Consider the following 27,408-nt stretch of genomic DNA (forward strand, 5'->3'; position numbering starts at 1 on the left):
GCCTGGGTGGCTCAGTTGGTTGGGCGACTGCCTTCGGCTCAGGTCATGATCCTGGAGTCCCGGGATCGAGTCCCGCATCGGGCTCCCCCTGCTCGGCGGGGAGTCTGCTTCTCCCTCTGACCCTCCTCCCTCTCATGCTCTCTGTCTCTCATTCTCTCTGTCTCAAATAAATAAATAAAATCTTTAAAAAAAAAAAAAAGAGCCTATGTAGCAACCACCGAGCCACCTAGGCTGGGCAGGAGAGTCCCTAGAAGTGATGCCACACAGAAAATACACTCACAGAGGTCACCTGACAGGCCTGTGACTCCAGAGTGGCTGAAAGGGGTGACAGCACCAGACAGTCAAACACGGAAAGGAAGTGACCCACAGAAATACCTTCCCAAGTGAAAACAGGCCAGCACGGCAGTGAGAAAAGCTTAAGTCTGTACTCAAGTGCACTCACCCAGCAGGAATCTTGGAAACACTATCTACAACCACAGCTTCAAGGAAGACTCAGATCTTATGAGGCACTAAAGACTGATGCTGGAGAGAAAACTCTCCTATGTGAACTCTGAAGAGCCTGAACCTTATTAAACATGCAGCAGTTTTCAGTGGGGGAGAAAACCCACCTGCAAAATGAAGGTGGGAAGGCTTTCGGGCCCGCTGTAAGCTGTCAGGCATCAGAGGACCCACAGCCACTGGAGTCCATGTAGGAAAGGCTTTGGGGAGCTCAGACCTCATCACAGTTCAGGGAAAAACCCTCTGAGTGCAGAGAGCATGGGGGCGCATCTCGCCCTACATCAGAGCTCACATCTGAGAGAAGCCTCACAAGCAGCCAGTGCCAGAAACCTGCTGAGTGAGCACACCCCTTACCTGACACCTGCAAATCTGCGCTGGAGAGAAACCACGTGAAAGCAGTAAGTGTGGGGGGAGCCCTTGGCCAGAGCTCACTGCTCAGTCAACATCAAAGAACACACATGAGAGAAAACCTATCAGTGTAAGAAACACGTTCGTATGGAAATGCTAAGGAAATAGCATAACATGGAAAACACTGAATAAAATATAACTATCGGGCAAGGACAAAAGGTCACAAAAAAATGAAGCAAGTATTAACTCCAGGAAAACCAAAGTGTGGCACAAGAAAAGGGTCTCGAGCTGTGAAAATGTCTTTCCTAGTCACAGTAATGTCACGTCTGAATACAGATCCAACCACAGCAGACCATGTGACCACAGCAGGCCCGCAGGGACCTGAGGGGAAGGTCACATGAGCAAATAGTAAATCAGAAGGCAATGCCTACCAGAGGCAGATGCAGCACCAGAAACAGAGTGCACTTCTTTAAAATACAGCGGTTAATACCAGAAAACACATGTGAGCAGATAAAGTGATGCTGCTGGACCACATGAAGATCACCTTCCACATATCAGCCAAGGTCCACAGGCAAACAGAAGTAGCAATAACCTGAAAAATCGTGTATAAAAATATGGTACATGGAGAACACCCTTAGTATACGAGAAACTTGATCAGGCAGGGGAGACCCTGCCCCCAAAGAAATATGATCAAAGATAATAAGCAATTTACAAAAAAAAAAAAAAAAAGGAAATAGCCAAACATACACTCTATTTTTTAAACTTTGATTTGACCAGGGAACAGAAAAATAAAAGTAAGACACTAGATCTCACCTTTAAAAATGGCAAGTTTTTTTTAGTAATATCTAATCCATGGGAAGTCATGGAATAAGACACCTCCATGGACTAACAGTATGAAAAACAGTACAATCGCATGGTCAGAAATTTGGCAAAAACCAGTCTAAAGCCTTTAAATGAACCTCAGCTACACGGCAACCACTGCCCACCAGCTGTGTGTGGGAGGCAAATGCTCGTGGCCGCCTACGGAGCCAGCACCCAGAGACAACAGCAGGTGGGCAGCAGAGCTGGCCCCAGAGACCCCCTCCCCATCCTGCCAAAGGGCAAGCCTCAGCTTAGGGCCCAGCACCTGGAAGCACCTAACTGCGCTTTTAAGCCTATCTATTACATCCAAATGAATAAAAATGATGAGAATTTATATCAAAACACTCCATTTCCAGGTGGTAAGGTTATAGGGAATTTATATTTTGTTTTGTTTGCTCGTCATGTTTTCTAAATTTTCTATCATGACCATGTCATCTCGTTTGTAAGAGGAAAAATTCAATAAAAGTTATTAGAGAAAAAAAAAGTTAGAACTTGAACTTTAGCAGGGATGAACCATATAACAGGGAATATGGTCAAGATACCCTAAGGAGGCCGTGTGGTGACAGACAGCAGCGACATCTGTGGCAACCATGGCATGACGTACAGACTTGTCGAACCACTATGTGTACACCCGGAACTAATGTGCACTGTATGTCGACGATAAAAAAAATAATAAAATAAACACTTGAACAACTGACCATAGGAAGCTCATGTTGGAATATCACCCAAGGGGCGCCTGGGTGGCTCAGCTGGTTAAGCATCCGACTCTTGATTTCACCTCAGGATTGTGAGACTGAGCACCATGACGGACTCCACACTCTGCGTGGAGCCTGCTTGAGAGTCTCTCTCTCCCTCTCCCTGTCTCTCCCTCTCTCTCTCCCTCTCTTAAAAAAAAAAAAAAAGGAAAGAATCACTCAAGGTTCAGTTTCCTATGGAAACTCGCACCAGTCCTGAACATCATTTTTTAACCAAGTTCTTGTGGATGCTTCCCACATGCACAGGATTACACAAAGCCAGGAGACAAGTAAGACATGGTGCCCCCCACCAAGAGGTGACCTTCTGGACAATGGCCAGCTTCCAAGTCCAAACCAGGACCCAGAGGTTCTAGTGAAGCCTGGAAAAGCCTTCTACCTTACTGAGCAGAGATTTAAAGTCGTCTGCCCCTCTATTTGATTCCCCTGACCCACACCTGGGTAGGAAACCAAGTAAACAACGGGGCAAGCATCTTAGCTAGAAGTCACAACACGCACTTGACATAAGGCCTTGCTTCTCACAACAATGAAGAAGGCCCTTTCAAGGGAGCCAACACACACACCATGGCCTGGCTTTGCCATGTTCTTCGACTAATTCCATAGCCACTGATTTTTACCTTGCCTCTTACTAAAGCCTTACTTTGTAAAGAATACACCTGCCAACTGTATAACGAAATCATTTTAAAATTTTTGGCACACTAGAACAACTTCACAGGGCACTGCTCCGTCTTCTGCTTCCTCTGCTTTATTAGCCAAGTGTCCCTCGGTGCACACCTTTTTGCAAATAAGAATGCTTAATAAGCAAAAAGTTTTGGTGAGGTAATCCTATAAATAATCACATGCCACTAAAAATACTCTTTCTATACACTGTATAAAAGATTACACTGTAAGCTTCTAAACTTAAAAGGAGAAAACAGCACTTAGGAACAACACCACTTTTCTCTTAATCACCAAAGCTCCTTGTAAAATCGAGCACCCCTTTGATGCACAGAGGTGCTGAGATAAAACTCCACAGAGTGTAAGAATTCAAACCACAAGCACGCGCTGCTCATCGCACCCCGCGCACACCCTTCCTTTTCTTGTCCAGGGGCACACCTGTTTGCAGTGCAACAGACGCACCTGCTGGCCACAGCACTTTCATTTACTGGTTCCGCGGCCCCCGCTAGGAGCTGGTTCTCAACGTGACACACGAGGAGGGTCCCTCCCTCCTCTGGAGGGGGAGAGCATCTGCCACCCAAGGAGCACCCCAGGCCATTCACACTGCTCGGGGAGACAACCCGCAGCCCCCTGTCCCCATTCTGGCCACGGCTCCCAGCACTCACCTTGTTCACCCAGAACACCATGGCATCCTCAAGGTCGTATGGAAGCTCTTTCGAGGCACTGAATGTTGAGAAGCGCTTGACACTGGCCACCACCTTCTCGATGCTGATCATCTCCACGGTGTAGGCCATCATGAGGGCATCCACCATCGCCATGTGGGCACTCTGGAAACAGAGGCAACAGTCAGGGTGGCCCAAACCCACCTCTCCTACCAGGTTCAACACAGAGACCCTGCTCACAAACTCTGACCCAACTGCACTGTTTCAAGGTCATTATCTGCAAGTTACCCGTCCCCAGGGTCCGGCCAACTCGGCACCCTGTGGTGTGGAGGGCTCCGTGCCTCCTTTCTCATCTCCATGGCAACCTGGAGAGCCTCAAGGGTGGCATCTCTACTTCACGGCTGAGAGAAAAGGTACAAAGGGAAGAGTTGTGCCCGAGGCTGCAAGACCACAAACGGGTCCCTGGATACCAGTCAAGAGCGCTGAACACCAAAATTACACCACACCTTTGAATCCTTTCTTCCCAGAACCCGAGGAACATCCTCTTGACTCACAACCCATCATCCACAAAGCCCACGAGTGAAAAGCCACAGAATGCAAAATGCCAGTGAACAGTCAAAACAGCAACGTGGGAGGCACCAAAAATCGCTGACCCAGAGTGGTCTGGAAAAGTCATAGCAGTGGTGTGGCTTCCAGAGAAAAATGGGGAGGGGGAGAAAAAAGCACATTTCCTTCTTTATCTGGACAAAAAACACGATATGCATGAAAGAATCTACCAGGATAGGCTCAACAACTGTTTAGCACAACATCTGCAAAAAATTTGCCTCCAAATGTTTTCATTAACATGCCTCAACTTAAGCTCGCATCCACAGAGCACTCCCAACGAGGAAGAGAGCAGAGAGGAAGCGGCTCTTTCCCCTTTCTCTGAAATCACAGGCACTAGAAGACAGGCACAGCTCAGGGCCTCACGGCTCAGACGCAAACCTCGGCCATCCTGCGGGGCACTCGTGCTCAGGCCACCCGTGCCTCAAGCTTCGGGGCCGACCTGGCCGCATGCGAGCAGACGAGCTGCAGAACGACAGCCAGCAGCACGACAGGCTGGGGCGCCGTGCAGGGGCCCGTGGCACCAGAAGCAGTCCCCGTAGGCGAGGGACAGCCCCTGCGCCCACAAACGCGCAGGAAACTCACCATCTTTATGGGTGCGTGGCTGAGGTCGGGATCCATCACAGGGGTGTCGTCGCTCTCCATCACGTAAATCCCTTTCCGGGACAGGGCCTGGATGACAGACTGATGTCCCTGTAAGGCGGCCACCTGGTCCCCCTTCAGGATGAGGCTGCAAACACGGCAGTACAGCTCGCTGGACAGCAGGAGCTTGATGACAGGCGGTTTGATGTGCTCCTGCTCATACTGATCAATGTAAAAGGGGTCCCTGAGGTCCTCGGGGATGTTATCTGAGCCAAGGAAGAGATTACCACATGAGCGTGACACGTCCATCCAAAATGCTAACAGAAGACAGAGCTGCCACTGATCACGATGGGTGACTAATAACAAAGAAGACCCCACTACTGCATAATCCCACACCTTCTCCACCGGCAGAGGCAAACAAGCTGCTTACACCACCTGGGGGGGGGTGGGCAACACACACCCCTTGGCAGCTTCACCACCGCAACCTCAAGGAGCAACTCTGCCTTATGCAGGGAGGCAAGAGGTAGGTGTGGAAGCCCAAAGGGGGTAATGGAGCCAAAAGGCAACCGAGAGGCAGTCAGGCTAGGGGGCCAGGGCACCTGGTCCCACCACGGGACCGCGTCCGGCACCCAGGAGCGCCCCGCAGCTGGTCACCCCGCGGGACAGCGTGCAGTACACCCGGCATCGCGGCCGCACTGATGGCCTTGACTCGGACAGGGAGTCAAGTGCACCTTTCTTCTGACATCCAGCTGGAGATGGGAGCGGGGCCAAACACCAGGGTCTCTCTGGACGAGAACGCCGGGCCCACAAACACCCTGGCAAACCCGGGACAGCGGCCCCAGGCCTTCACCTGACTTTGGACCAGGCAACATCAATGCCACATGAGCCGTGTCAATTAAGCATCACCACAATTCCATCAAATTGTGACTTCTGGGGCGCCTGGGTGGCTCAGACGGTTAAGCGTCTGCCTTCGGCTCAGGTCATGATCCCGGGGTCCTGGGATCAAGTCCCACATCGGGCTCCCTGCTAGGCAGGGAGCCTGCTTCTCCCTCTGCCTCTGCCTCTCTCTCTCTCTCTCATGAATAAATAAATAAAACATAAAAAAAAAAAAAAAAAGTAACTGAAATTTCTAAAAAAAAATTGTGACTTCTGTCCCTGTGTTACAAACGGGGAAACAGAGGCACAGAGAGAGTACACCACGTGCTCAAGGTCACAAGCGGCAGAAACCAACTGTGAACGTGCCTGATGCAGGGTCTACACCACCTCCCACACAACTACACCGCTCATCTGTGTACAGCTGGGGACACTCACTTTCTAAATGGCTGGAATGGCCTCCCCAGTGGTGTCCCTCACACTTGCCCTGCAAGATGTCAGCTGCTGTTCTCCAAGAGTGGGGGACACTCTGTACTCAAGTGGACTGGGAAACACTAAGCTAAACAGAGTTAGGCTGATCTCTTCCGGTGAGGCCCGTAGACCTTTAACTCTCCAGCCCTGAGACCTCCCCCATGGTTGAGTTCTGGAACCATCCCAACCTGTGGAAGAGTTCAGACAAGCCTAGTCTCTCCAAGAAGGCTGGTGAAGGAAACCCATGACACCCAGTGCTGAGACCCGGGGCCGCCAACACACCCTCTCCTGCTCAGTCCAGGCTCTCTGTGACACTGCCTGAGGAAGAGGTGACCTTGCCAGTGACCCCCAAAAGCACTCTCCACCTCTTTCCCTGGCCCCTCACCCTCTTCGTCTACAGGCTCTCTTCTCAGAGCCTCAGTCACCTCATTGTGGGTCTGGGGCTCCTCCGTGTTCCCCCAGTCTCCTTAGCACTTCACGCCCGTTCTTACTTCTAACAACGGTAGCTAACATTTACGCTGACCTGTTTTCAAGCACCGAGATTCAAAGCTCAGGTAGAGCACCAGGCAGCCGGGCAGGCCCAGAGGGCCAGGGCCGGAGGGACACACCCTTGCCTCAGGGACAAACCAGCAATAGTCTGGTGAATGAATGGACCCTGTCAGAGACTATCCTATCCTGAAATCCTCCAGAGTTCTGAAACACAACAGACCATACCAATAATAAAAGAAGTGAGTCCCAGTGCAAAACACAGTGGGAAGATTTCTGCTTTCTTGGTAGGTGATGGTGACATGTGAGTGGGGGACTAAGGGAGGGACAGGAGCCGTCCCAGGGAAGAGAGAGCAGCCTCGGAGAACACACATGGAGGACTCAAGGCCTGGTCCCAAGCAGGATGGAAGTCGGGGGAGGACACCGAGCCAGGGAGTCCAGGGTCTGAGGACATTTGCGGGGGGGGGGGGGGGATGCAAGGCTGACCGGGGCAGGAGCAGTAGGACCAGCCAACACTGGGACCTTGGGACCAGCCCCTCAGTCCTCCACCTCTCTCCATGCCTGCCTCACCTCCATCCCCTCTGCTAGTTGCCCCTCATTTCTCCAAATACTGGAAGGGGCACTTCCCACCTCACTGGGCAGGTGACCTCAGTCATCCTGACCCCAGCCATGCCCCCGAACTCCTCCATCCCTCTGCCTCCTTGAGATCGGCAGGTGGAGGCTGCTGGCCACGGCACCTAATCTGCCTGTAAGTGAACTCCACCTCCCACACCTGCCCCTCCTGGGCTTCGTCTCAAGGTCAGCCGCTCAGACCAAAAGCTTCAGGGTCATCCAGTTCTCTTCCTGCCAAACCCTGGCAACTCTGGCTGACTTTCCTTTGAAACAGAGCCAGGAAATGACAGCCACTGCTACACCACCGTCCCCCTAGCCCCAGCCCGTCACCTCTCACTTAGGTACCTGATGGGCTCCTCCCCTCCAGGAGAGCAGAGGCCTGCAGACCTCAGCACAGAAAGGTGCCCCGGGGTCACAGCTCTGAGAGGAGGGGATGGGACACAGGCACAGTGGGGGGCTGACCCTAGGAGGGACGGGAGTCCTGGGAACCCTGGAACCCGGCAAGGCTGGAGAGAGCACCCACCATGGCTCTGCAGCTGCCTTCGCTTACAATCTACTGGGGAGAAAGGTTTTCCACGGGTGGCCCACCTAGTGGAAGCTTCAAAAATAATCACTATAAGTTGATTCATAAACCACTTTTTAATTACGTACGAACATGACTCATATAACTGACTCACCTAACCTGCAGATTCAGGATCCTGTGAGTTACGGGAAAATGACGCATCCACTCCAGGTAAATGCTCTGGACTTCAACAAAGGCCTCCTGCTGCCCAGTGTCCCTGCCCGTCCCACCAGGGCACCAGCTCCCTACCCACCCCCGCCCCCACTGGCCGGCAGAGCCAGCTAACTGTCTGCTTCAGGGGACTCAACTCCTGCCGGGACTTCTTGTGCACAGTTCTGAAATTTCCAATTGGTTTTATTAAAGTCAACTATTTAAAAAAAGACAACTTTGTAAATGCCTTGAACCTATCACTAGTGACTTACTCCTTTCCTCTACAAACCAAAAAACCAGTTTGTCAGAATTACTCGTTTGTTTAGTCATTATTTACTGAGCCCCTCCTCTGAGGCAAAAATGCACAGAAACGAGGGGAGTCGAATGAGGACAGCCACTACCCGGGGCAGAGGCTCTTCAGACGACTGAGACGTCACCAGGCGACATGCACGCAAGGCGCCCACAAAGAAGGGGATGGGGTGCTGCGGGGCGCAGAGGGGCCGCGGGCCAGCCCCGCGGGCCATGGAGCAGCCAGGCTGTCAGCGGCCAATGGAGCAGGAAGGAGGGGGCAGGGACAAGGACACAGAGGGACACACGGGGGAAGGACCCCGACGAGAGGACTGTGGGACACGGCGGCTCGGAGCTGCAGGCTGCGCGGGCCACTTCCTCACTCGCCCAGCAGGCGACCCACCAGGCACCAGCCGGCTGCGCGCACCGGGAGGACCCCGGGGCACCAGTGGGGCCGTCAGGGCCCGAGGCCGGCTCAGGTGCTCCTGCAGGAATGGGTGCGACTGGCCCCGGGGGGGCGGGAGCTGGAGGACAGGGGTCACTACCTGCTGGAGCCCCACTGCAGTCCGCGGCCTGAGGGACGGCGGGGGCACGGACACCCGGGAGGCAGCGGCATCAGGGCCACGCTGCGACCGAGACACACGGCACGTTCCCCACTTTGCCAACGAGATGCGGGGCGGTGCCTCCTGCTAACACAGGAACCAGGAGCGCGGAGGACAGTCAGGGGAGGGGACGCGCCATTCTAGGCGTGACGTCTCTGAGGCGCCCGTGGGGCCCTCGCAGAGATGTCAACAGATACGGAAATACATGGAGACCAGAGCACGAGAGAAAGGGGCTGGCTGGAGACACAGCCTGGAAGCTACGGCCCAGAATCACCACAGCCCCGGGGAGAGCACACGGCGGGGCGCCCCCGGCCTGGGCCACCGCGCACGGGCCGGCCTGGGAAGAGACGCCGAAGAGTGCCGGGACAAGTGATCAGGGAAGGCGGTGCAGCAGAAGCTGGGGTCGGGGAGAGAACACTGCCGAGCGGGTGATCCGGGGGACGACACACCAGGAGACCGGAAGGTGTCCGTGGATTCACTAGCAGGAGGCGGCGCTGGCCTTGGCAAGGGCAGGGAGCGCCCCGTGACGGGCGAAGGGGCCGAGGGGAGGGCTTTGAGGGAGGCAGCGGGGCCAACAGGCGGCAGCAGGAGCAGGTCTCACTGACCGTGGCAGAAAAGCCAGCGGACTGAGCTCTGAGAGCCACAGGAGGGAGCGCCCGCCGCCAGCGGTCCTGGCGGCCACATCTCTGGCTGAGAGGGATGGACGGAAGGACAGACAGAAGGCGGGACGGGTGAGGCAGCAGGTGAGTGGGAGGGCAGTGGCCACAAGCTGAAGGAGCTCCCACCAGACACCTGGAAGGCAGGAGGCAGGTGTCCGCTGCGCAGAAGGCTCCTGAGCGGGAGGCAAATGCCTGGCAATCAAGCAGAACCAAGCGCCACAAGAGCGCCGTCTGCGGGACAGCGGTCCCAGTGACACGGGCCTGCAGTGACAGCGCGGACACTGTGACAGGCTGGCTGGTGACGCAGGACTAGGACCCTGTGGGTGCCTGTGACGCAAAGGCGGTGTGAGGGATGGGAGGGCTCCGGCCAGCCTGCACCACAAAGGGAGGGCACTGAGTGCAGAAGGAAGTGGAGATGGACAGCGGGTGCGCAGGGGACAGGGGGTCAGAGGGTCAGAGCCTCCTACTACTGGGCCTCCCAGAGCCTCAGGCACTAAGAGGGCCTGTCCCCCTACTCCCCAGGTTGGGGCAGGCTCGGTCAAGGCAGGGACATAAGTCACGGGGGAGGGCAGAGCTGGAGTCCATGCATCTCGCACAAGTGTTAGCTGCCGCTGCCACCCACGTGACCACCAAGAGGTTTAAGAGGTTAAAGAGACGCGTCAAGGAAGCACCCATGCGTCGCCGTCCGCCACGCCACACTCCACCCTGCAGACCGATGCCACGTCCCTGCACCCAGAGCTGGGCAAGGGCCCCCCACTGAAGCCCGAGACCCCAACAGGCTCCAGCTGCGTCTAAGGCCAGCAAGGGCCACCCAGCCGCCAGCAACCCCGTGGTGCCCAGCCCCGGCTCAGCCCACCTCCCACCGCACGTGGGGGCCCAGACGTCAGCATTTGTGCCCCTGACTGAGAATCACCACTACAGAGGCTCCAGACGTGGCTGTGACAGTCTCCACCAAGAAGGCCCACAACCTTCTCATTGTGGACACGTGGAAATAAGCTTCCCAAATCACCGTAAGGGCGTAAAATTGGCCAGAGGCCTTCGACTTCTGCCCACACCCCCAGCCTACGCTGGGAACGCCAGACAGAAAAGAAAAACAGCTGTGCTGGGCAGAGCCCACAGACTTTCCTGCCCTACCCCAGGCGAGCACCAATAACAAAGCCGTACCCAACAGTCGCGGGGAGCAGGGCGCCCTGTGGGTTCTTTTCTCCCACTGCTTTGCTGAGGCAGACTCAGTTGCAGGAAGCACAGACTTGTCTTCTAGCCAGACCAGGAGGACAGACCCTGGGAACACCCCCCCACACACACAGAAAGCAGGAAGGGGTGCTGGATAGGGAATCCTAAAATCTGTGTGTATTGTCCCGGATGACCCCAGTCGCCCCTGTGTGACAAAAACAGGGATCAGCACAGCAATGACTTGAGAACTACACTGGGGCCCAGGTTTCTCCGTGGTGTTCCGTGGACAGGCCAGAGGGGCCCAGAGGCTTTCAGGACTAAACCAGCACTGAGCTAAGGCCCACACAAGGCAGGTCATCAGGACTCAGTCTCAACCTAACTGGGCTTGCTACCTGTTTAAAAAAAAATTCTCTAGATTTTAACAGGATCCAGAGTCTCACACGTAAGAGTCGGAAGGTCCAAGATACAATCCAGATTTACTCCGCAAACAAAACAAGGGGCATCTACAACTAACGGAAAAAAGGCAATCAAGAGACCCCAACTCCATGATGGCCCAAACATCAGAGTCATCTGACAAGGACGCAACCGGTTTTTATAAGCATGCTCTAAGAAGGAAAAGCAAACGCTTTTTAAATGAATAGAAAAACACAAAACTCTGAGAAACTCCAGGAAAAAAGAAGTCCCAGGATGGAGGGAAACCAAAGACCAGAGCAGAGGAGGCCGGGCGCTGTTGAAGAGAAGAATGGGCTGCAAACCTCACAGCGCTCCTCCCCGGTGAGGTGAGAAGCACGGACACTGGCCCAGCACACAGCACTGCTGGGTACCACTGGGATGCTACGGAACCCAAACTACGGTGAGAAACAGACCTATCAACCCTCAGCACACCCCTCCTCCTCCCCCTCACCTCCACTCCGAGGCCCAGAGTACAACTCGGGGAACAGCTCTCTTACCAAGGACGGTGCCTAGGGGAGGGAAGGGCTGAGCACAAATCCTAATGCCAGCGTCCTGGCAGGACCCTCCTCACTCACACCTCAGAGACTCCCCAGGAAGTGCTAGTCCCCCTCCCCAGAGAAGTGACAGCACGCAGCTAACACCCCAGGGATTCCACCGCGGGTGCCCACCAGCAGGACCAGCGTGAAGGAGGTGCAAACTGAGTACCCTGTATCTGGCAAGGGAAGATTCGTGACCAAACGCAGAGTCAGGATCTTTACACACCCACATGGAGAGGAGTTGTCCGGTACCGGTGGGCAGCATAATCCACACAGTACACATAGAATTAACACCTTCGAGGGCTGGGCTAGCTGACGAGGGCAAGGTTGCCAGGGCATGTTCCAGAGAGCCCACACTCCAGCACGCTCACCAGATGGGACGCTCCTTCCTGTGTCCCAGGAGGACCTGCGCATCCAGAGCAGGCATAAAGAGGTCAAACTGGGGCGCCTGGGTGGCTCAGTCCGTGAAGCATCTACCTTCGGCTCAGGTCATGATCTCAGGGTCGCAAGGATCGAGCTCCACATCGGGCTCCACACCCAGTGGGGAGCCTGCTTCTCTCACTCTGCCCCTCCCCTCGACTTGTGCGAGAGCTCACTGGTGCTCTCTCTCTCTCTCTCTCAAATAAAATCTTAAAAAAAAAAAAAAGGGTAAGCCGCATTTCTGGCAACCTTTCAAGTTATAAGGGCAAAACTTGGATTTGCAGGGCCGGATAAGGGGAGCAGGGAACCCAGGTAACCTCACAGACACTCTCGACTGGGAACCCCAAAGGCTGCACCCTAAGAACAGGCTTGAACTGGAAGCACAGCAGCCCTTGAAGGCACCCAGAGCCACGCACTGGAGGGAGGGGATCAGGGACTGGGGCCAGTGTCTGCAAATACAAGTTCCTCCCAGAAGAAGGCACCACCTCAGACTTCTGATGATCCCTACCGTCTTCTAGACACCTCACCCGTTCAGCACAAAGGAAAATAAGCAAATGAACAAAATGACAGGACATCCTGCACAAAGCCAGCAGAGACAATAAGCAAGAGAAGCAGGCTCCCAGGCCTGTGGTACTGCCAGGCCGAAGGAGGGTCAGGACAGCCTCTCCCCACTGACCACCACGAACTCTGCGTGAAACCGAAAGCAGCCACATGAGGATTCTAAACGCCAACAACAGCAGGCAACTGCGGGAGAAGAAGCAAAGCCTGAAGAAGCAACACTTACGGGGTCCCCAGCTCTGTATCCACCTCCTCTCCCGCCTTGGACCCGAGGGCGGCCCGATGCAGCACCATGGGGCAGGCACACAGCCAAAATTCTCACGGAAACCGGGTCCTTCCAGCCACGGGACCAGGGAAAGGGCCCCGCACGCTGGAGAGTGGGAGGGATCCCGGGCTTTATCCCCTCCCTCTCTTCCAGCCTGCCCTGGTGACCGGAGGGCGACAGTGCACGCAGTGGGACACGCTGAGAGGGGAGGGGCCTCTGGGGTCTGAAGCCAGGAGGGCACCTGCTGTTTCTGTCCTCTCTTCGCTCACCACACCGCCCCAGGCGCACAGAGGTGCACGGGGACAGCACGGGCAGCCCTGACTTTCTAGCCAGAGGAGAGGGGCTTCTTGGAGCCAGAAAGTGTAGGGAGAATCCAAGAAAGGAGACAGCCGGGAAGGGGACCCCAAATTCCATGGATGAACCCACACAACCCTGAGCTACATGCATGCAGGACAGACCCAAAGAACCCAACTGACCTTGAAACCACCGCACACAAACAGCAAAATAGACCCGCGGCCTGAACCTAAAGGTGATTATTACCACCCACCTACAAAACAAAGCACCAAAACATATCAACAGTATCCGGAAGACTTTAGCAGGATCCAGAAAACGGCCCCACAATGTAATACTCAAAATGTCCAAGACACAATCCATAATTCGTCAACATGTAAAAAATAGGAAAGGGGCGCCTGGGTGGCTCAGTCGGTTGAGCATGTGACTCGGTTTCAGCTCGGGTCATGATCTCAGGGTCGTAGGATCAAACCCGGAGTTGGGCTCCATGCTCAACAGGAAGTCTGCTTGGGATTCTCTCTCCTTCTCCCTTTGCCCCTCACCCCCTCGCACACTCTCACTTGCGCTCTCGCTTGCTCTCTAAATTACATAAGTAAATCTTTTTTAAAAAATAAAAATAAATGGCTCAGCCGGTTAAGTGTCTGCCTTTGGCTCAGGTCTTGATCTTGGGTCCTGGGATCGAGTTCCGTGTCAGGCTCTGTGCTCAATAGGGATTCTGCCACTGCCCCAGCTCGTGCTCTCTCTCATTCTCTCTCTCTCTAATAAATAATAATAATAAAATCTGGGGGGAAAAAAAAAAAACTTTCTTTTAGGATGCCTGGGTGGCTCAGTCATTAAGCATCTGCCTTCGGCTCAGGTCATGATCCCAGGGTCCTGGGATCAAGTCCCACACCGGGCTCCCTGCTCAGCGGGAAGCCTGCTTCTCCCTCTCCCACTCCCCCTGCTTATGTTCCTGCTCTCACTCTCTCTCTCTGTCAAATAAATAAAATCTTTAAAATAAATAAATAACAGGGAAATGTGGGACCAATTCTCTGGGGGAAAAGTCAATCAACAGATGCCAACCCTGTGATGACCCAGATCTCAGAACTATCAGACTTTAAAGCATGGATTATAACCAGTCTCCATGAGGTCAAGGTCAGGACTCTTAAAATAAATGAGACGATAAAAGTTCTCAGCAGAGAAATAAAACTAAAGAAAAAAAGAAGCAAAATTTGAGAACTGAACAATACGGTGTATCGACAAAACATTCACTGAACAGGGAGGAGAATGAAGAAGACGGGGAAGTGGGTCAGTGAAGCTAAGAAATGTGCGTGAAATCATCAAGCTGAAGACACAGACTGAAGAAAAGGAAGAGCCTCAGAGAGCAGTGGGACATCAGAAATCTAACGCCTGTGCTCCTGCAGAAAAGAGACTGGTGCCCAAAAGCATCTGAATAAGTCATGGCCAAAATCTCCCCCTATTTTACTGGAAGACACAGATTTGCAGGCTTAGGAAGCCCAGCAAAACCAAACAGAACTGACTGGAAGAAAACAGTGGCCAGACGCTTCCTAATCAAACTGCAAAGAAACAAAGATGAAGTAACAGGCTCTCGGGACCCACGGCTGGAGTGATCAGCTATAGACCTCCCCTGACCATTCTTATAACAATGAAAGGAAAAAAGACAAGAGAAAGGGGCGCCTGGGTGGCTCGGTCTGTCTTCAGCTCAGGTCATGATCTCGGGGTCCTGGGATCGAGCCCCCACGTTGGGCTCCCTGCTCAGCGGGGAGCCTACCACTCCCCCTGCTTCTACTCTCTCTCCTTCTCTCACACACACAGTCTCTCTCCGAAAAAAATATATAAAATCTTTAAAAATAAAAAAATATATATTAAAAAAAGACGAAGCAATTTGGCAAAAACACAATTTGGAAATCACAAAAAAAAGAAAAGAAAAAAGAACTTGGCAGATCAGAAAAATGACGAAGCAGAAGCTCTAGAACAGAAAAATACAATAACTAAATTTTATTTCATAGACTGGACTGGTGAACAGCAGACCAGCCACCAAGAACATGCAGTAGAGAAGGTAAATGATAGACTCTGCAGGTGTCAAAGGAGTGTGACTGGAAGCCCACAAAGGAAGGAGAGAAAACATGGGACAGAAACTGTATTTCAACAAATAGAAAAGAATCTTCCCATACTTGTAAAGTCATGAAACCCAGCAGGATAAAAAAGGAGATGTACACACCAAAGAACATCCTGGTACTCCGGATGAAACTGAAAAACAAAGCAAAAACTTAGAGCAGCCATGAAGGACCTGTGGTCAAGGACAAGGTGGCACGGACTTATCCTTCCCTCCTCCTCTCCTCTAAGTGCAACCGTAAACCTTGGAAGTAAGTCAAAAGACAACCAAAGGAGGGGCGCCTGGGTGGCTCAGTCGTTAAGCGTCTGCCTTCAGCTCGGGTCATGATCCCAGGGTCCTGGGATCGAGCCCCACATCGGGCTCCCGGCTCAGTGGGAAGCCTGCTTCTCCCTCTCCCACTCCCCCTGCTTGTGTTCCCTCTCTTGCTGTGTCTCTCTCTGTCAACTAAACAAAATCTTAAAAAAAAAAAAAAAAAAGACAACCAAAGGAGAATCTGAAAGCTGCCCGAGGAAGGCAAACTGTTTTGGGACCCCCGGACTGGAGGAACAACACAGCCACAGGGAACCTCACAACCTCCAACCCAACAGAAGGTGACCAAGACCTGGCTTTCTGGACCCTCAGCTAGCAACAGAAGGCAAGCCAAGTGGGCTCGTTCCCGCCCCTCACTGACCAGGAGGCCTACCTGCTACAGCAGGCCAGCCTGGGAGAACCAGGGGGGACAGAAAGAAAGCCCTACTAATGAGCAGTCTGGAACACCTACCTCCACAAAGCCCCCAGCCTGGAAGCACTCTCCTTCCCCACCGGCCTGAGACACACACCATCCCCCCAATAGTTTGCACAGGGGGACCCCACCACGACTAGCACCCGGCCTGGGAAATGCTCTCTGTCCTCCAGAGGTTCCAGGCAGTCCAGCGCCAGGAAGCTCTTCTGCTTCCTAAAAGCAGCGCCAGGAAGGCCAGCGGAGGCCCCCGCGGCCGCAGACGCACCAGGCACATATCCCAGCACCAGTCGGGCTCCGAATGTTAGGCTGTCTCTGGCTCACGCTGCACAAAGGTAGGCCTGGGCCCGCGTGCAGCACCAACTGTAAACGAGACCCAGAGGCTCCCCACACAACAGGCAGAGTGACCAGAAAACGACCGAAAATCACTCGTCACACCCAGAACCAGGAAAATCATGACTTAATGAGGAAAGATCACCGACTGACACCAACACCAATGCCAGTGGAATACTGGAATTCTCTTACAAGGACTTTAAAGCAACTCTCATAAGAGTGAGTCCACAAGCAATTACAAATCGTCTTGAAACAAGAAAAATAGAGAATTTCAGCAAAGAAAAAGAAATTATAGAAGAACCAAATACAAGCTGCAAACTGCAGCAACAAAGTGCACCGGCTGGCTGGACTCAACAGTGCACATGACAGAAGGTAGAAGCGGTGAGCTTGCGGACCGAGAAACACACTTCCCCAACCTGGACAGACAGCAAGCACCCCGAAGAAAAATGAGCCTCGGGGACCCGCAGGAGAGGAACACGAGAGCCAACATTCCTGTCCCTGGAGTCCCCGAAAAGAGGGGACAGTGAGTGGTGCTGAAAGAGTACTGGAGGAAATAATGGCTGAAAACCTCCCAAATATGGCAAAAAATACAAATCCACAGGTTTCAAGAAACCGAGTGAACCCCAAATAACACAAACCCAAAGAAATCCACACCAAGACACATCATCACTAACTTCTGAAAATTAAAGACAAAGAAAATATTTGGAAGCAGCTGAAGAGAAACACTGCACTCCAAACAGGGGCCTCAAGCTCAATGGACAGCAGGTCTCTCCCAGAGCCACGCAGACTGGATGTAAGCAGCACACCTTTCTCATGTGCTGGCGGAAAAGAGCTGTCAACCAGATTCCACATCTGATGAAGGGATGAAGGAGAAATAAAGACATTCTAATTGGAAAACTAACTTTATTTATTTATTCACTTATTTATTCTGCCCAGGAGAAGGGGCAGAGAGAAAGGGAAAGAATCTCAAGCAGACTCCACCCTGAGCACGGAGCTTGACATGGAGGCTCGATCCCATGACCCTGAGCTCATGACCTGAGCCAAAACCAAGAGTTGGGTGCCCAAATGACTGAGCCAGCCAGGCACCCCTAGGCAGGGGAAAACTTAAAAAAAAAATAGTAATTTCCGGGGCACCTGGGTGTCTCAGGCAGTGAAGTGTCTGCCTTCAGCTCAGGTCATATCCCAGGGTCGTAGGATCAAGCCCCGTGTCGGGCTCCCTGCTCAGCGGGGAGTCTGTTTCTCCCTCTGCCCCTCACCCTGCTCTTGTGCTCTCTCTCTCTCTCTCAAGTCAATAAATAAAACCTTCAAAAGAAATTTTTTTAAATATTAAAAAATGTAATTTCCAGCAAACCTTAAATGAATGTCTAAAGGAAGTTCTCCAAATAGAAAAAAAATGATAAAAGAGGGAATCCTGGAGCATTAGAGAGGAAGAATAACAGAAAAGTACAGATAATTTGGGTAAATACAATCGACTATCCTCTTTATGAGTTTTCTAAATTACATCTGGTGACAAACAAAACCCCAACACCTTCAGATACTCACAACAATGGCATTTAAAGGTGGAGAGAACAAAGGGACCAAAGTGGAAAAAGGTTTTCGACACTTCACTCAAAATGGCAAAACAATACCAGTCAGCTGATGTAAGTCATATACACTGTGATACCCAGAGCAACTACTAAGAAAACTACACACACACCCAAAAACAATATAAATAAATCAAGATGGAATCTTCAAAAGTAGTCAAGTAATGCACAGGAAGGCAGAAAATAAAAACAGGAACAAGAAACATAAAACACAATAAAATGTCAGACTTAAGCCTTAACTATCAACAATTACATTAAATGTAAATACCCTAAGTACACCAAAAAAAAGACAAAGATTGACAGAGTGGATTAAAAAAAAAAAACAACAATACAACTATATGCTGTTTACAAGAAACTCACCTCAAACTCAATGACTCAAGAAGGCTGAAAATAAAGGGATAAAAGAGACTATACCAGAAAAACAGTTATCAAACAAACAAATGCAGGGATAGCTATATCAGTATCTGATAAAAAATAAATTACTAAAGACAGAGATATAGTACATAACGGTAAGACAGTCTACCCATCAGGAAGTCCTTACAATCCTAATGTGAATGCATCAAACTACAGAGCCTCAGAACATGAGGAAAAAAAAAAAAAATGGAGAGAGCTGAAATGAGAAACAGACAAGTATGCAAGTACAGTTAAGGGCTTCGATACCCCTATCAGCAACTGACAGAATTGCTACACAAAAATTAACCAGGAGAGAGATCTGCACAATACAACCAACCAAAAGAACCTAGCTGATATGTGTGGAACGCTCCACCCAACAGCAGAAAACACATGTCCTCCAGTGCCCATGGAACATTCACCAAAAAGACCTTATCCTGGGCAGTAAAACAAACTCTAACAAGTTTAAAAGAACAGAAATCCTACAGAGTATCACCTCACCACAACAGAATCACACTAGAAATCATAACTAAAACACAAAACAGGAAAATCTCAACACGTGGAAATTACACTTACAAATAAAATAATCCATGGGTCAAAGAGAAGCATCAAAGGAAATAAAGTTCACAGAACTGAATGAAAATGAAAATACAACATACCAAACGCATGTGGGATGCAGCAAAGGCAGTACCAAGTGGAAAATTCATAGCACCAAGCGCTTAGGCTAGAAAAGAAAAAAAGGCTTAATAATCTAAGTACCTACCCCATGAAACTAGAAAAAGAGCAAACGAACCCCAAGGCAAGCAGAAGGGAGGTAGGTGTGGCTACAGAAGGCAACAGAACGTTAAGAGGTCTTTGTGAGGATGGAATGTTCTAGATCTACATTATACAATGTCAATATCCTGGCTGTGATTCCAAATTACGGTTTTGCAAGAAGTTACCACAGGGGAGACTGGGGAAAGGGTGCCCAAGACATCTCTGTGTAATTTCTTACAAATGCCATGTTAACATACAATTATCTCAAAATAAAAGTTTAGTTTTGGGGTAAATACAATTTATATAGTTTAGTTTAAAACATTAGCCAAAGACCCAAAAACACTTAACAACAACAACAAAAAAAGATTCAAATGGCCAATAAGCACATAAAAAAAATGCTCATCATCGCTGAGTCATCAGGAAAATACATACCCAAACCACAGGGAGACAGCACAACATGTACACTTGAATGGCTAAAATTAAAAAGACTGACAATGCCATGTGCTGGCAAGGATGCAGATCAACTGGAATTCTCACGCTTGCTGGTGGAAACAGAAAGGAGATACGCCGACCTTGGAAATCAGCCAGGCAGTTAAACACACCCATATGACCCAGCAACTCCACGGCCAGGTGTCCCCCAAGACGACCGAAACAGATGCCCACACACAGCCATGTCCTTGAGTGCTCACAGCGGTGCTATTCATGGGAGACAGGAGTCCCAGCGGCCACACACGAGTGAGTGAGCAAGCACACTGTGGGCAGCCAGACAACGGGGGCCACTGCTCACCCCATGCAGCAAAAAGGTCTGCACACGTGGGTGAGTCTCCAAAATATCAGCCTACATGTAGGAAGCCACACAGGGAGTAGCTGAGGTGTGATTAGAGGTACAGAAGTCTCTAGAAAAACCAAGCTCATCCACAGCCACTGGAGCACATGAGTGAGGCTCTGGGCTGGGACCCGCTGGAGGGGCTCACACAGACCCCTGGAGACGGTCAGTGCAAAGGGCTTACCTTGACCGTGCTTAGACTCCTCAAACTACACTCTTGGAATGTGCGCACTCTGTTGTACTTAAGTATGTAAAGTGTCCCTCAAAAAAGCTGATTTTCCCAAAAGTCCGAACGAAAATTCTTCACTGTATACCTGCCAAACAACGGGCATTACTCCTCTGAAAGGCACAGGTTTCAAACGTCTCTTCTCTCCTCAGAAACCTTCAAGAGCTCCCGAGTTCACACATGACCAAACCCCACTTTGCCAACCAACCATTCAAGGCACTCCAAGACCTGGCCCCAGGCATTTCTCCCAAGGTACACTGGCCTTCCCACCAGCGCCAGCTCCCTGCACCCAGTGCCCGCCACTCCCAGCTGCAGGGCTGGCCGGCCCCTGGGTAGGAAGACGCCCGGCCCTCTCCCCTCCTCTTCACCCCGTCTGTGCCCTCACCTCCGCCTGGCTCTTCACCCACCTAAGCCACAAACTCAGCCTCACTTATTTGAATGGAACATTCTAGATTCCCTCAGGGGAGTTCACCCTCCCGTTCCTGTTCTGCCACAGCAGCTGTTCCTTTCCCAGGCGCCCAGGGGTCTGAGTGCGCAGCCATGTGGGGCACCACCTGCGCCCCGAGAGGCCTGTCAAGGACCCCAGACTCCACAGCACATGCTCACTGAACTGACGGAAGTCTAATTTTGTGTGAGTGAGGCTGAAGTGAGGGGAGGAGTCACCGAGGGGCACGGAAGTGAACTGGTTCGCACGTACAATAAAGAGGGCTGGGCCAGACGGAGGAGTGAGAAAGAGAACCTCATAGGTGCGGTTCTGCCATGAAAGCAGAAAAGCTCCGTGGAATAAGGACCGAATATTCCCGTCAAGAGAGCCCTGTGCAAGCCCACCTCCCGCCCCCGACATCAGTCAAGCCCGTCTGGGGGGAGGGGGGGGGGGCTCTGCTTTCCTAACACCTGTCGGCTCATCCGCTCTGTCATCCCCACTGCAGACAAACTAGGCTAGGCCTTGGCACATCGGACAAAATGACACCAGCTCTGCTATGGACGCAGCGTGCACCCTCCCAAACTCAGATATTGAAACCCAGGCCCAGGTGAAGGTGTGAGGAGGTGAGGAGGTGAGAAGGCCAGCAGGGTGGAGCCCTCACGAGTGGGATTAGTGCCCTTATAAGGAGGCTCCAGAGAGCTCCCCGCCCCTCCTGCCCCATCGAGGAGGCAGCCAACCCCACGCCAGGAAGCAGCCTCACAGGACACTGACTCTGCCAGCACCAGGATCCCGGACTTGCAGCCTCCAGAGCTGGGGGAGACCGATGTCATCCAGCCTATGGAACGTTGTCAAGGCAGCCGAAATGGCCTGAGGCACGATCCCAGATATTCCACCTGACTACAGCCCCTGCCCACTTCAACCTGCTAGAAGAATCTTGCCAGGCTCTAGGTCTCATCACACCACTCCCCCTACACAAAAACCTTCCCAGGCACACAGCTCGAAAGAAATCCCTAGCCAGCTTGGAACACCACAGACCATCTGGTCCAGACTGTTTCCTAAACTAATCACTACTATTCCAGTCCACAGATCCTGTCATGAGGTTACCTGACTCCGTGTCAAGCACGTCTTCCCCTGCTCACAACCCAGCCAGACGCCCTCCCCTCTAACTCCTGGAGGGGCTTCCCACACCTTACCCGTCCTTCAGAGCCTCTGGCCCCACGAAGCCTCCCCACTGCTCCCTGCAGCCCATTCCCCCACGCGGCAGCGCCCCAGTCGGCCTCCGGACAGCTGTGGTACTGACACCATGCTGCATTCATTCATCTCCCTTCACACACTCAGCAGTTCACGTGGACTTCAAGCCAACGAGAAGACCTCATCCCATAACCTACGCCCCGCGCTACGTAGCCACACTACAGTGACGCACGGGACAGCTACGTGGTTATCGCCGGCTCCATCCTGGCCACATTCAGATCAGATGAAAGCAATCTGAGTTGTTCAACAGTTCAACTACGAAGTTAAAAAGAACACTGTCCACATATGGTAACCCGGCCACAAAACAAATCCACAGCAGGAGAAGCCTACGAGCTAGGAGGATGAATGTAATACAAAGAAAAAATTTCACGGGATTTTTGGAATACGTGCACAAGTTTAACATGCTGCAGCGTAAGAGAGGCCGAGCATTCTGAGGGTTGCTCCAATTTAAAGGATCGGGACGGTTTGAACTTAAAGATGGACGTCCGTTCTCTGGTTAACGTTTAGTTGATGGCATCAAGACAGGAAAGAGAATGTGTGCATACTGGTATAGCTTTAGAAATACAAACTCATCCACTTTATGGCCACGAGGACAGACTACAGATCGTATCTCTACGTACTTCAACTGCTTCAAGAGGGTTTCCAACTCTGGCATCCATTTGACAAACAGCTGAGCACTGCAAACAGGGCATCCACCGGGACAACCATGACCCCTGACCTCACAGACCCCAGGCAGTCCTCAGTGCACCAAAGCTGAGGGAAGGTGGTGCTACAGGCCAAGCAGTGGCTCCTTCCGTATCCAGGAAACCTAGCAGGTGCATCCAGGCTGCCCTGTCACCTCCAGCTCCGAAGCCCCCAAATCTCTTGCCAAGAACAGATGACTATTAAAAAACACAATCCAGGGGCACCCTGGTGGCTCGGTCGGTGAAGCGACTGCCTTCAGCTCAGGTCATAATCTCAGGGTCCTGGGATGGAGCCCTGTGTCAGGCTCCCTGCTCAGTGGGGAGCCTGCTTCTCCCTTTCCCTCTGCAGTTCCCCTTGCTTGTGCTCGCCCTGTCTCTCTCTCTCTCTCTCTCTCTCTCTGTCAAATAAATAAAGTCTTTAAAAAAAAACGTTTAAAAATAAAAAAAATACAATCTGAACTCATAAACCAGGAATCTGAGTGAATCACCAGGTAAAAAAAACGACCATCTGCTTGCAAATGAGGATCTCCGCACTAAGACTCACACAGGCCCTGTTCTCCCGCCAGCCCAGGGAAAAAGGGGCAGCCGGCTCTGTTCCCAGTTCTGGGGCCTGGAGAGGGGTTCCAAGCACACAGTTTCACCAAAGGTCACTGTGACAAAGCAAGGTGGTGACCCCTAGAGGTGACAACAAAGAGATGCTGCTCCTCGTATCCGTTAAGCAGACAAGAGTCCAGGCTACCCCTGTGGCCTATATAACGAGACACGGCAGCAGCTCCACCAGCCCCACCGCAGAGACCCGTCCCAACCATGAGGATTTCCCATCCCACAACATGCTTTCCCAATCAGTTGTCTGATCACTCCAAGGCAAAAGTGAGGACAAAAGTGTCAATCCCCCGCCAAAGATGGGCTCTACTGGCCCCGTGGGCTCTCTCCACCCCAGTGAGCTGCCCTGGTGGCCCCTTCGGGCCTGCCTGGCTCAGGCAGCTCAGCCCCAAGCCATGGAGTGCTGAGGTGTGGTCAGTGTCCGCCTGGTTTCCAGGGCTCCTTAGACAGGAAAGTCACCACCACTCGGCCACATAGCAACAAGTCTGCAAACAGCTGAGTGCCTTCCAGTACTTTCCCTTGTTGTTGTTTCAACATTGTCCTTGGAAGATAACAAAAATTACACCCTCCCATTATCCCCTGAAACCAAGGCCTAGAAACCTTTAAGTTTCTAAGGTCATGGGCTAAAATCAAAACCAGGAATGCAGTAACCCCTTTAGAGCACTCTGCTCTGTAAACAAATGGCACTTAAGGTCACTGCTTTTTTTACAACAGGAGAGTGACCGAGTGACCGATGGGCAACGTGCAATCCAGCCTTAGATCCTCGGACAGCATCTACTCTCCTTCAGCTCCCGAGCACATCCTGCTCTATAAAAACCCACCTTTAATAATTTCAAAACTGTAAGGCCTATTTTAATATGAGTCTTTGAATTAATTACCTGATGAGTCGACAAGTATCAAAGAGAGATCTGGTACTGGAAATAAAACTAGACCAACCCCAGAGACGCACATTCATTTCCAGATAGCTGACAAATCCCACGCTGACCGCCAAAGCTAAATGCAACAAGATAAACCTGCATTTGCTTTGCTAAAGAAACTAGAAAGCAAGCAACCAGAGGGCTCTTAAAAGGTATTTGTGCCTTTACAGCCTTCATTACCAGAACGGCAGTCGTTTCCATACATAAAATCTTAAAAACAGACGCAGGAGTGAAAGCCTGCACACATGCCCCAGGGGCCATGCCCAGGAATACACCGCGCTTCCAAGCAAAGAACTGGAGCCCCGCCAGCGCCCCCGCATGGCGAACGGGCCTCCAGTGAAATACTACACAGCGGTGGAAAAGCAACAAGTGCGGCCGAAGCTGGAAGAACCTAAGAATGTCCCACGTAAGAAGCTCACGAGAAGACATCGTCAGGACAGGCGCGAGAACACGTAAGACTAAGTGATGCGAGTCAGCCACGCACACGACCGCGGGGAGCTGCGAAGAAACGCCGGCCGGCAGCCCCCGCGGCGAGTCCTGAGGCCGGCGGAAGGCAAGGCCGCCCAGGTCGGCCTCGCCCTCGGGCTTTTCCTTCGCCTGACCGCTCCGAGTACCCCTTTTTCCGTCTGACTCGGAGGTTTCTGCAGTGTTTTTCAGTTCCGAGCCTCCCCAAAATCCTATAAATTCACGTGTGCAGCGGTGTTCCCCCACCCTACTCCACAGAAACCGCAATCGCTCAGGGCAGCTGCAAACGAAACTGCAAAACTGAGCACTGCAGCACCGAGGAAGACACGCTCCCTGCGCGCGATTCGACCAACTTAAAATAAGGCGACGCACGGAGGCCGTGAGTGCAGGGCGTGCTCGTCCTCACGACTGAGCCTCCCCCGCGGCACAGGCCACTGAACTGCTGTGATCCTGCCACAGGGCCACCCCGCTCGCGACGTATTCAGAGCGGGTCCGCCACGCTCGTCCCCAAAGGGCCCCCTCTCCACCTGGGTGTCGCGCTACAAACAGGGATGTCTGCACCACAGTAAAGGCCGTTTTGAAACAGGCTTCAAATGAAAGGGCGGGTCACACAGTATTAGCTCTTCGGTGTGTCCCCAAAACAAAAGCACCAGATATTAATAAAGCCACGACGAGAATCACTTCGTCCGTAAAATTCTGAGAGCTGGAAAGAGGCGCGTCTTAATCCGCTAAGCATATCAGGGCCTAACAGACCGGATTCAGTAACAAGGGTACCCAGTTCTCCAAGACGGCAATTAACCGAAGGGAAGGATGCTCGTTAAGCACAATCCGTTCAAAGCACAATTTCTCGGTGGGGAACTCCGCGTGTGAGGTTTTGCGCGCAGGCCGAGCGCTGGGCGTCCAGCGCCTGCCCCCGCACTCGAGCCGCACAGGACGGCCAGCCCCGCACCCACCCCCGGGCAGCGGCCGACCGGCGGCGGCCGACGCGCTTGCTCCTCGCGGCACCTGCCGGAGGACCCCCGCCCGCGACCAGCCGGCTCCGGAGGCCCCCCGCGCACAAAGGCGGCCCCGGACCCCGGCCCCGGCCCCCGGCCCCGACCCGACCCACCTATGCCGTAGGCCTTGGCGCAGATCCACTGCAGGTTGGCCGCGATCTTGGCGCGGGCCGAGTCGTAGCGGTCCAGGGGCACGATGTCCACGGCGCCGTCGGGCGCGGCCTCCATCCTCCTCCAGCCCTCCCCGGCCGGGCAGCCGCCCGCGTCCACCATCTGCACACAAAAAGGCCGCTGCAGCGCGGGCGGCGCCCGGCCTCCGCCGCAACAAAGGCGCCGCGCCCCTCGCCGCGCCGGGACCCGCGAGGGGGCCGGGCCCGCGAGCACTGCCGCCCCCGGGAGGCCGCCCCCGCCCCGGCCTCACCTCACAGCCGCCGCCGCCGCCGCCGCCGCTGCTGCTGCTGCATGCTGCGGGGCCGCGCCGCGAGGCCGGGGCACCGGAGGCCGGGAGGCCCGGAGGCCCGGAGGCCGGGGAGGCGGCGAGGGGAGGGCGCGGGCTGGGCCGTGGGCCGGGGCGGGGGGCGCGTGCGCGGGCCGGGGGCGGGGGCGGCGGGGGCGGCGGCGGCGGCGGCCGCTGAGGAGGCGGCCAACCGGCGGGAGCGCGCGCGACGCCGAGACCCTGCGCACGCGCGCTGCGTGCCGCCCGCCGCCCCGCCCCCGCCCCGCCCCCTGGCCCGCTCTCGCCCCGCCCCTCACCGCACGCGCAGTGGGCCAGCCCGGGGACCCGCCCCCCGGCCCGCGCTCGCCCCGCCCCACACCGCACGCGCAGTGGGCCAGCCCGAGGCCCCGCCCCTCTCCGCGGGCTCCGGGCGCGGGGTCGCGCGGAGCGGGCGGGGGCGGGCGCGGGCGCGGGCGCGGGAGGGCATGCAGGCTCAGGCGGGTCCCGCAGTAGTCCATTGTCTGGGCCGCGCCTCCTCCGCCCCGGCCCCAGCCGGCCCCAGCCGCCGCCCGACGGGCCGACGGCCACCTCGGGAGGGCGACATCCCCCGCCCAGGGCAGCCCCGGAGGCTCCCCCTCCCAGAGAGCGCCGCTGCAGCCAGGGCCGCCCCGCCCACCACCGCGGGGCCCGGACCCCGGGGACACCGAGTCCGCCGGGGACGCCCCACGTGGGCGCCGGGCCCGCGCCCCTGCCGCCCTCGGGAGACCGCGTGTGTGCGCGGTAGTCCCCCGCGGACCCACCCCCCGGCCCAGAGACCCCGGGCCCGCGGAGACCAGCGACCGGTGGGGAAGGCTGGCACCCTGCGCCACAACGAGGAGCCCGCAGTCACTGCACAAGCACCCAGCGGAGAGCCCCGGCCTAGGTTCCCCGAGGGGCCGGCAGCGGCAGGGGCAGCCAAGGCCGAGCGCGCGGGGGCACGGGAGTCTGCGGGGAGTGAGGGCAGGCTGGGGCGTCCGGGGGAGCGCTGTCTGGTCAGGGGCACAGCAGGCACAGAAGCCCGGACAGGGCAGTGCTGGGCCGTGAGCGACAGGGAGGCCACTGAGTCCAGAGCCCAGGAGGAGAGACACCGCTAGGAAAGGGGTTTTGGGGCGCGGGGAGGGTGGCAGGTCAGTACAGTAGGCTCTGACCTCTTCTTGGAGATGGGGAGCCATAGGGGGACTTGGAGCACAGCGGGTTGGGGGGTGACTAACCCTGCGGAGGTCAGGGCACAGGTGGTGGGCAGGGCTGGGAAGGCAGCAGGGGGAGACCATGCCCTGGCACAAGA

The 27,408-nt window shown here is 54.0% G+C and overlaps 1 protein-coding gene across 1 annotated transcript in view; it reads right to left on the minus strand.

Moving 5' to 3' along the window:
* The window catches only part of CAMSAP1 (calmodulin regulated spectrin associated protein 1), a 54,921-nt gene extending 28,901 nt beyond the window's left edge, over window positions 1-26,020 (minus strand). Inside the window, exons 1-5 of the mRNA XM_081803925.1 lie at window positions 25,762-26,020; window positions 4,967-5,229; window positions 3,763-3,943; window positions 1,660-1,691; window positions 536-565 (exon numbers count right to left, since the gene is read on the minus strand). Coding sequence (XP_081660051.1) covers window positions 536-565; window positions 1,660-1,691; window positions 3,763-3,943; window positions 4,967-5,229; window positions 25,762-25,921 — 666 coding nt within the window. The 5' untranslated portion in view covers window positions 25,922-26,020. The remainder of the gene's footprint in view (window positions 1-535; window positions 566-1,659; window positions 1,692-3,762; window positions 3,944-4,966; window positions 5,230-25,761) is intronic.
* Window positions 26,021-27,408: the final 1,388 nt, after the last annotated feature.

Source organism: Leptonychotes weddellii, chromosome 14 (assembly GCF_054177405.1).
Source record: "Leptonychotes weddellii isolate Sample4059 chromosome 14, ASM5417740v2, whole genome shotgun sequence".
Classification (NCBI taxonomy): domain Eukaryota; kingdom Metazoa; phylum Chordata; class Mammalia; order Carnivora; family Phocidae; genus Leptonychotes; species Leptonychotes weddellii.